The sequence below is a fragment of the Gavialis gangeticus genome, unplaced genomic scaffold (assembly GCF_001723915.1).
Source record: "Gavialis gangeticus isolate Ggan-Ray unplaced genomic scaffold, GavGan_comp1, whole genome shotgun sequence".
Lineage (NCBI taxonomy): Eukaryota > Metazoa > Chordata > Crocodylia > Gavialidae > Gavialis > Gavialis gangeticus.
The window spans coordinates 22,817,679-22,828,610 of record NW_017729034.1 but is presented as its reverse complement, the minus strand read 5'-3'; the positions used below and the strand labels follow the sequence as shown (position 1 = coordinate 22,828,610).

Below are 10,932 nucleotides of genomic sequence, written 5' to 3'. Positions count from 1 at the left end.
CTTGCCTGCCTGGTGAGGCCGCACCAAATGCACCGTGGCTCCTGCTGCTGCTCCCCCCTCCTGTCTGTCCCTGCCTGTCCATCAGGACTTTGTAAGCAGCCAAGCTCCTTCACACCCCTGCCTCCCGTCTCTGTCCATGAGCATGTGACACCCCCAACATGCCTCATGCACACCATACCCACAAAGAAACTTGCCATATATGTTCACATACCATAAATATCTTTCCTGCAAAATATCAGAACTGCAAAGTGGGGCTGTGTCTAAGTGGGGAAGCTGATTTTTCTTTTCTGGAATAGAAGCAAACCTGGAGACACACTGCATGCCATGCAGCTGCCAAGATCTCATCTGCTTGTATCTGGCATAGCAAGCTGAAATGATGGAGTCCTGTGTTGACCCTCTCATAACATAGCAATTAGCTGAGCACTGTAACTTGTGTCTGAAGCAGCAAAGCATGCTGCTGGTGGTATCTTGATGAGGCTTGTGGTATGGAAACAAGGCTTTCTTTACAAGAACTTGAATAAAGAACTACTTGGAATAAAGAAGTAATACTCTTTGTACTGCCCTTACAAGAATCTGGGGCTTACCCTTGTGTGATACAGAATAAGTCCTTCTGGAAACACAGAATGTCCAGGAACATGGCATCCCTGGGGACAGTCTAGGTGAGGCAGCCATACCAGGAAGTTCCTGCTGCCTCTCCCAGACTGTCTCCTGGACTGCCTCACTTCCTGGAAACTTGATGTTTCCAGAAGTTCTTACGCTATGTCACATAGTTTTGGAAACATCTTTTTTCCTGCATTCTGTCTTCAAAAACAAAGATGTGTGTTTTATTTGCTGGGGGGGGGGACATGTGGTATGCCAGAAAATATGGTAATTTAGGTTCAGTGGGGCTCAGTGCTTTGGGATAGGGGATGTCATTTATGATGTTCTTCCCCTTATTGATAAGAAAAGACGCTTCTTTATCTTATGAGAGCAACAGCCCTTTCCCAAAGCACCTACGTAACAAAATTATGACTGCCAATGGGAATTCATCTGTAACCCTGTTAGATCTCCATTTATTATACTTTACTGGCCCTTCTGGGGATTACCATTTCCATGATCCTTTAGCAGATTTTCATAGCTCCAGGAAAGGGAGGCTAGCAGGCTCTCTGGTGGCATCTCTATATATGCGACAGATACCAAAGACTGGAAGTAACAGAAAAATTAACTCTAACGACAATGAAAAATGTTGATTTTCCCCCCCCCCGAACCCAGGTTCTTCAGTAGTTGCAGGAGTGCAGGAGAAGTTGAGTTGAACGAAAGGCACACCCAGGCACAAGGGCATTTTCAGGCACAAAGCATATTCTTTGGCTTTGTTCCATCTCTGGCTGGCAGATGATCAGGTCTTGTTTGCCAAGTATTATTTTCTGCTGTAAGACAGGGTGACTCCCTTTCCTGTATATGAACCATAGGACATTGGGGAAGAGCTAAGGGAGGTCATCAGAGAAAGCTTGGTGGCTGCCAGAGCAGCCTCATAGACAATTGTAGGCCTCTAAGAGAGTCACAAGGTTGAGGTTCAAGATATCATACAGGCTGCCAACCAAAGGAATGGAGCTCTGTCAGTATGAAGAGTGTGATGACTCGTACCATTTTGTAAGACTCAAGGGATACCAACTGTTTCCAAAATCTAGAAGTGTTAAAACTTCCCGGTCAAATGGCAGCAAGAATTGTTAGAGATGGCAAAACAATGTATTTTTCCTTAATTTAATTCTCAGAAAATGCTGAGCCCATTTTAGTAAAACATTAAAAATTCACTCCAGAAGGTAGAGCTAGGATCCAGAGTGACCTGAATAGACTGGAGAAATGGTCCGCAATAAATGAGTTGAGATTAACAAAGGTAAGGGCAAAGTCCTGTACTTGGGATGGAATAACTGCACCCACAAATACAGACTGAGGAATGACTGGCTAGGTTATAGTACTTCAGAGAAGGATGTGGGGCTTATGGTGAACCACGAACTGAATAGGAGACAACAGCATCCTGGGCTGTATTAACAGGAGTGTCACTTGCAAATCAAGGGAAGTGATTCTTCTGCTCTATTCGGCATTTGTAAGACCTCACCTGAAGTCCTGTGTCCAGTTTTAGGCCCCACATTTCAAGAAAAATGTGGACAGTTTGGAAAGAGTTGAGGACACAGCAACAAAAATGATCTGAGGCCTGGGACACAAGATTTATGAGGAAAGCTGAAAGAACTAGGATTATTTAGTCTGGAGAAGGGAAGAGTGAGGGGGGACTTGATAACATTCTTCAAATACCTGACGGTCGATTATAGAGAGGATGGAGATGAGCTTTTCTCTGTGACTGCAGGGAACAGGACTGGGAGCAATGGCTTTAAGCTACAGCATGGAAAATTTAGGTTGGATATGAGGAGGAATTTTTTGACTATGAGAGTGGTCAAGCATTGGAATGGTTTACTTAGAAGAGTAATGGAATCTCCACCCTTGGAAATTTTCAATAGCAGGTTAGCTGTTTTTATTTGGGATGATCCTGCCTTGAACAGGGGGCCAGACTAGATGACCTTCCAGCCCTACTTTCCTATGATCCTGCAGAACTGAGGCTAACTTCTAGCATGGAAATTGTCAATTCATATGGTTCAAAATTGGGGAAATTATAAACAACTGAAAAGAAAAGGTGTGAAGCTTCCTTACTTTAGGGCACAGCCAGTCATCTGTCTAGCTTTTCCCAAAAAAGGAGGTGAATGATTTATTTTATTGTCCCATCCAACTTATATTGACAGCTTTGTAAATACCACAGTAGATATCATTGGATATTAGGTTAGTCCTGTAGTCATTTATGATGGAAAGGCCTTTTGGAAGTAATTGGTTTTAAGAAGTAGTTTAAGGAAGAAGTTGATCAGGAGAAAGGAAAGCTATTTCTCAATTTGGAGAATCTGCCTTGCCAAGTTTGGAGGGAAATTATTTTAACATAAGTTACAAAAATGTTAAAAAGGATAATTACAACAGAAACGTTGCCAGCTGTACATTTTCCTTCATTCTACATTGATAACTGATGTCCCTCAGAGAATGGCAGATTACATGGGTTAACATATTTATACACATTCTTCCCCACTAAATGTTCAAAGCTCTATGCATATTTTGGAGTAACTGTATCTGCACCTACCTTCACACACAAATGCCTACATTTCTTTTCAAAGAGAATATATCATTTATGTGCTTCGAAACATGCACATTCTTAGTTATACTTCTTATTATACTTTTCTCGCTTACAATAATTTCAATTCTTCCCTTTTTTCCCCTTTTACTTTAGCTTTTTATGTATCCAATTTTTTTTTAAACGCATGGATCATATTTTAGATGCAAAGAGCCATTTTAGTGCCAGACTAAAGTGGCAACCAAATTTCACACTATAAATGTTCACACAGCCATAAATTTGACCCCCCGTTGGTTATATAAAAAATATTGAACTTGGAAGACAGTATGTAATGGAACAATTAAATATACTGTAATGCACATATAAAACAGTTAAAACTGAACAAGTATTTGTTACCTCAGTCTATCCTGATTTTTGTGTTCTAACTATAGAAAATTATTCTTTAATATTTAATCAAAGGAATATTTTGTTTTAATTGTATCAAATGGCAAGTTTCAATGTATTTCCTTTAAAAGAACAAACTTAGTCTTTTCATAACCAGGTGGATAAGGCCTTGTTTTAAGGAAGCATATGAAATAGAGAGGAAATCCGTTCCATTTCCTTTGTATACACTTTATGTATAAAAAACAGCCATGTGTTGGGGACAGTTTGGCAACTTTTCAGTAGGCAACAGTTGTAAAGCAATCCTTTAGGTGTTATAATTTATGTAAATCTGAACATGTGTTATAGAAAATCCTCTAGCTTTTTTTGCAATAATTTAAATGCTCTTCTTTCATCTTCTATTCATTCCTCAGCTCTGATTTTCACCTACTAAGTCTGTCCAATTTTGCTAATTAAGGAGAGCAAACCAAAAGAATCAGAGAATTAATGAATCTCTTCCCCTTATTTGTTAAAACTCATTCGGCACGTTGCAGCTGCCCTTACAAGGCCTTTATTCACAGAAATCCATCCTAAAGTTTGGGACACCTTTATTAACTGTTTATTGAATCCTTCAGTCATCAAAACCAATGGAAACAGTTTTGCTCAAATGGTTCTTTTTTATCAGTGTTACCCAGAAATGTAGAGAAGGTTTACTAAAATGAAAAGGAGTAGGAATCCCTTCACAATAAGAGAACTCCATTTTGCTGCTCATGAAATATGGTTTGAATTTGGAGGATGTCATAACTCTAGCGCTCCAGAGTTTGGCGTGGAACCCATATCTTAGCTGGAATCCTTTGCCCATTTCAGAGTGCAGCTTTCATTTCTGACGAAATGTGGCCAAATAAAATTTATGGCCTAAAATAGCTGAACAGTAAAAATGCAGTTCAAACTACAGTGACTGAAAGGCAGCATTTTATATCTGTGTAACAGTAACAACTAATTTGTATGCATTCATATGTTGTAAAAAGGTAATTAACTTTTACATTTTCATGCCAGTTCTACAACTTCCTTTCTTAAATGAAGCATCATTGTAGTTTTATTCTTTTTCTTAGTTCTACATTCAGGGAAACTAGCAATATGAAAAATGCCACTTAAGAAATAAGCTGATCTTTGACTGAGAAAGGGAGTAAGATATTCAAACTATTACATTTTTCACTAGCGAACCTTATAAACGTTGAAATACATTTTGTCAAAAGATCTATATATTTGCTCAGATTAATGCCCAAAGGAGTTATTTTCAAATTGTATGCTTAAAACTCTGAAAATAGAGATTTCTGCAGTACATGCCTATTGAAAAAATTATCTTATTACATCTATTTTTAACAAGTCTCTTCAATTGTTTTTAAAAAGTAATTTCTGTGCATTTAATTTGTTAAAAGGAAAATATATTTATATTACTACTGTCCTAAGAGATATACATGCCTTTTGAACTTTTGTTTATTGTAACAAAAAGATCAACAATGTTGACAAGTTTGGCCTTGCTGCAAGTTTTTTTTTAGTTAATTAATGCATTTCTTCCCAGTGACAATGCTCAGGTACTTTACAGGCATATGAATGGATTGTTGCAATTTATTTTAATCGTTGTCAATGGGAGATGTTGTGTGCTAGGCACTTATGAAAATCTGGTCACTTCATTTAGGTGTCCAAATGGGAGTTTTCTCTTTTGAAAATCTAATTATATTGGGAATGTATCAGGGCACAGACTATATACTTATATATTTGTATTTTACCGAGCGTAATTGGCCTCTCATATTGAAGAGGATGCGTAGGTGATACCACTATATAGAATACTAATTATTTTGTCACAACCATCCCCTGCCTCAGTGCCCTTATAGACTTGATGTACTTTGTCATATTGCTTGTTGTGAATGCTGCAAATTAATATTTTTTAGCTTTAATAATCACCACTGAAAGCCATTGCTTAACTCTTCTCCCTCATCCTTTTCTCTCTAAATTGTTATAAGACATTACTTTCCTAATTTTTCAGCCTGAATCAGGTCAGCCTGTGACCCTGTCTGCAATAGACATTACACAGAGAGATCACTTTTGCTATAGGCCTCATTATTTTTTGTTCCTTTCTCCACAGACTGGTGAATTTTCAGCTCGCTTTCTTTTGAAGTTGCCAGTGGATTTCAGCAATATTCCTACATACCTTCTCAAGGTAAAAATAAATTAATATATTGACAATGCTCACTCTGTGGGAAAGTGTGAATTATTGAAATGTTCCTAGTAAAAATTACATTTTGAATTTCAGCAGACAAATTTCCGCAGGAGACTGTAAGTCAGTAGTTTCAAAATTTGGTATTGTTGTACTTTGGAAAAGAATTACTTGTCCTTGCAAATGTGTAATAATCATAATAAAAATAAAAGCTACTTCCTTCAGAAGAAATAATCACTGATCAGTTTTACATTAGTGTCCAAAAATCCACCAATATGAATGGACTAAAAACCAACACAATGATTAGATTCCCCTATCTTAGTTTCCTTCTCCGCCTCTCATCTTTTGTTTTCCTCCCATCTACCCTCCTGTTTTCAGAGGTTCTCCCCTCCCCATCCTTTTTAAACAGAATCTGCCTCTTCATTTAGCCTAACAGATGTGAACTCACTTCAGTAATTTGCATTCACCATCTCATTTTTAAAAATAGGTGCATACGTGTGTGCGCACGCACACCCCCACATATGTGTATGTATTGAGAGACAGACAGACTGACTGACGTTCTAAATTATTATCAGTACCCTCCAGGTACGTGGGTTTGCTCCCCCTCCTCTTTCCAACCTGATCTGTTTCAAACTGTAAATTTCTCTGGGCAGGGATTGTATCTTCATTTAGGGTTATGTCTTCTGCACGGAAAAAACACCCAGAACAGTGTTTCCTTATGTTAGCTATCTGCGTGGTAACTATCAGGAGGTAAAGTGCTAGTGAATAAAATGAAGTTTTACTTAATCTTGTTTTACTGTAACTTTAGAAAGATTTCCCAAGAATCTTTCTTCCTTCTTATTTAAAACCGTAGGTAATTTTAATGCAGGGATAGTGGGATGTGGTCACAATCAATAATGCAAAGCACCAATGAGTCTAAATAAAACACTTACATTGGTGCAGATATAAGAATGAAAGGATGGATATTTTTGCCTAATAAGCAGTGGTTTGCAGTCATTGTGCATTTTGTCATCCCTGTTCTTTGTAGTTTGTGCCAGTGAAAGGTGTGTTGTTTGCACATGTTGTATTCCATAAATGAATTTTCTTTGTAAGGTAGAACATTTAAGTAATAGTGCAAGGCCTTGAAATTGTAGACACCATTTTCAGCGATTTTCATATGATAAGTTGAGAAAACAAACACACTACTTTTCTAGAGTCAAGCATGTGCTTCATTAAACCCTCACTCTCAGTTTGCAGTCAATTACCTCTTTGTTATGCACCCCTGGGTTATACAACCCAAGGAGGGGCAGTGTCCAACATACTGCGGGACCTCGCCTCATTAGAGAACATACATATTGCGAAGTAAAGTGAAGAATTTGAAAAATCAGTATGACGAACAGTTAATTTAGACCTAGTAATTATTTTTCTGCTCCAGACAGCAAGAAATTATCTTGGCAACCCTGTGACATGTGCATGCTTGTTCCACTCAAGTGTCTCAATTACATGTCTATTTAAAATAATTTGAATAAGTATTTGGGAATATTAATAGGGCTATTTAAGCAGTTAAATGTTAGTTGGCATAAGTACTGTCTATCTAGGTAAAAGTTTCCCCATCCCCCATGCTGTTTTCATATGTTTCCATAGCCCATAATGAGGACTAGTATCTTAGTCCTGAAGTGTTATATAGTATGTTCTGCCAAAAGATGAGCATGTTTACCAGTCTTTGTCAGGGAAGCCAGTAGGATTTCTGTTGCAGTGAGATCTATCTGGGAGCTAAGCCTTTGGATCTGGCTACTGTAGATACCTTAATATGCATCAGTTTAGTGGGCCAAAATCTTTATGCTGTCTAAGGGGTCATAGTAGGGAACAAAGCCACAGACTCTGAGATAATTTTGAAGAAATTAATGTAAGCTTTCAGGGTTTCGTGTCCATGTGGTAATCACTTCATGTCATTAAAATTAAATGGTAACAGAAGCAGACAAGAAAATTAAGGGATATGGTGGAGATCCCCCAAAAGTGTCATTTTCCTGTAGTAAATGGACCTTTGAAGTGTTCTATAAGTAGTACTGTTGTTGTGTCTTAGTAAATGTCATGTGTGGCAAGATTGTACACTCCTTGGTGACATTCATTGTACAGACAACATTGGAAGCAGTTGTTTTTACTTAACATTTGAAAGTAACTGGAGAGTGAAGGGCACATGCAGCAGAATGACAGAAAGATGCTATGTAAGAAGTTGCCAAGAAGAAGCCTCTTGGATTAGAGGGAATACTGTACAGATTGAGGGGAGATTAATATTTAGTTAAGTAGAGTAGTGATGGACATGATTTCCAAAGGTGGCATACAGCAAGCGTATGGTGGCGGGCAGGTTTACAATGAGAATACTTTTGCCCTAGAGTCCAAAATAAATAAGAAGCCTATGGAGATATTGGACGAAAGACTGTATTGATGTTAGTAGCAGGAATATATTTATATTTATCAAATCAAATTATGGTTTCTTGTGTGACATTCTTGAGTTATTTTAACACTGGAAGTATTTATTGTTCTCTTGAAAAATCCTAATTTCTGCCTTGCAGAAACCGTGTATGTTTTTATGTGCCTGTGTTACATTCTTATTTAAGCAGCTTTAAAAAAACATATTGTTATTTTGGTGAAACCATTCACCTTCACACAGGTTTGTGGTCTCATTCATGTTCACTGCATGTTTGTACTCTGTACTTTGTCAGTTAAAGATCTGCTTCTCCCTTGTGTTTCCCTCGTTTGCAGAACTGCTTAGGATGTGAATCATCTTGCCTGGCTCTTACAGCATTTTTTACAGGACAGCATGATAGGGATTAGTTTGTTCTACAACAGATCTAGATCTTGACTGACATATAATATTTATAAATAGGTATCTGTTATGCTGCTCTGTTGTATTAGACCTAGATGTTGTCCCATGCTGCAATTATCTGCTACAAGGGCAGAGTTTAAAGGTACTGTCTTCCCATTCCTAACAACTTGCAGGGCAAGAGCTCTCCCTGGAATATGACCATGTGCTCAGAGTTGTAGACCATGTGCTGTAACTGAAAGGACATGTCTTCTTTGATTGTGTCAGTGTGATTCCCACTCCAGGTACACATATGCTTTATTATACACAGGTCAGGTATTTTGAATAGCCATGGGCACTTCTACATGTATGCTTTAATGTGCAGTAGCCTATTTTACCGTGCATTAAAACATCAGATAAAAAAATGGCCTATTACACTAATGCGCAGTAAAATAGGCTACTGTGCATTAAGCATCACTTAAAAACCATGCCCATTCTTTACTTCAATTAAGGTAGCTTAATGTACATTTTTTTAGTATCTCACATTGGAGGTACTAAATTTAATGTGCATTAGGAAAAGTGCCTTAATGCATGTGTTGATACATCCAGTATCTATGAAGGCTGCACTTGTGCTCTTCACAGATACTGGGGTTTTCTGTTTTATGCAAGGCGATAAATGGCAGAATGACTCTAACCCACCCTCAGTTTCCTCTTTTCACTATTGGAAGCAAGACAGAACTCGAAGGGTGTCCCATTCCTCATTTTGGAGATTTCTAGTCGGGTCTTTTCACCTACTTGATGAAGACAATTTGCTTTCAAAGTCTGTAAGATAAGGATTCTCTTTTTTTTTTGTTTTAAAGGAAGCGATGTCCCCTTAGACTAAATTGCAATATAAAAGAAACTGAAATTTATTCGAGGGAACCCTAATGCAAGGATCTTAAGTTATGCATATTTGTGTAGCAGGCACATTAACCAGTGTCATATGGCTAGAGAGACTAAGTCACCTGAGGCAGCAAGTTAGCTAGGCAAGTTCACCAATAGGGGAAGGCAGGGATTCAGGGGGTTTTTTCCTACTGTTACAAGTGCCCCAGAGAAAAGAATCTGTGATGGGTGGAAAATGGCAAGCTGCTAACACTGCCACTAACTCTTTTACCTACACTTTCAGTGTTCTAGCCCTGACAAGAATCCTGTCTTACAAGTTCCTAACCAGAGACTTGTCTGGTGAGAGTGTGGCCTGCATGTCTCTGCTGAAAGTCAAAAATAGGGTACCACATGGTATGACAGGTGTTACTGTTGGCGTTACACAGGAAACAGGCAAGTGATCTGCAGGATGAAGTCTCTCAACATATGAGAATGGATTTTTTTTTATGTATCCTGTTGATAAACTTAGATCATTCAATCTTGGACTGGCACAGCACCGCAGGAGAAGGGAGAACCTCCAATGTCCCTCTTAAGGGAAACGAGGTCACTTTATGAGTTCAACTATGCACCCTTGCCCACCAAAGTCTCTGAGGCATAGGGGTCAAGAATCTCTATGCAGTCCTGAAGCAGAAAAATAGCCCTATTGGGTAGGGAAGAATAGCCACATGTCCCCAGTGCTGGGAGAGTCATTGTCCGCTGACCTGAGGATGAGGAAGAAGGATAATGAGGGTCTGAAGATTCCTTTCTGAGGGGGACAAAGTCATCCCACTTCCAACCTGAACTATCATTTTGAGAGGTGCACTTTCTGCCTGCAGCCAAAATCTCAGACAATGCAGAAAGGTCACTGAGGCTTACCAGGCCCTTGATACTGCCCCATACTGCTCAGTCACATGAGTATTAATGATACTATCAGGTATAATTTTGAGCAGATTAGAAGCGACTGTGAAGTTCTGGAAGAGAGGATGATGTTATTAAGGATGGAAGTGAACAGGTATAATGGCTTTATCAGTAGGGCTGTGCGAAGCTTTGGTCCCTGATTCGATTCGGTTGAGATTCGTCCCGATTCGGCGGCTGAAACACCAAATCCAAACTGAATCAGGAGACCCTTTAATCTCTCTGAATCGAATTGGAAGCCTCTGAATTGATTAGGAGAGATTCGGAAAGATTCGATGATTTGGACATAGACACAGCTTTAAATGTTTTTCTACATACCTCTGGGTACCAGGCGGCTCATGAATACTGAGATGCTGGGGTGCATGGAGTGTCCCATGCTGAGATGCTGGGGTACATGGAGTGTCCCACTTCCGGGTCTGCCGGGGAGCTCACCTGGGCCCCCCTTGTGGCTTGGTGACTGGTGCCTTCTGGGTCTGGGGGGCACCCAGTATCCCCCCGAGGCCGATTGCAGAGCTGGGAGCCAGGGGGGGCTGCCCCAGCACATTCCCTGGCAGAAGTGGACTGGAAGTACTTCTGGTTTCACTGCCAAGCATGTGGAGGGCCCCCCCTCCC

General features: G+C 39.4%; 1 protein-coding gene across 2 annotated transcripts in view; it reads left to right on the top strand.

Annotated features, from left to right (window-relative positions):
• The window catches only part of BRE (brain and reproductive organ-expressed (TNFRSF1A modulator)), a 378,642-nt gene that overhangs the window by 119,552 nt on the left and 248,158 nt on the right, over positions 1-10,932 (top strand). For both annotated transcript variants that reach the window (XM_019526837.1, XM_019526838.1), the window contains exon 6: positions 5,652-5,726. In XM_019526837.1, the coding sequence (XP_019382382.1) occupies positions 5,652-5,726 (75 nt within the window). The remainder of the gene's footprint in view (positions 1-5,651; positions 5,727-10,932) is intronic.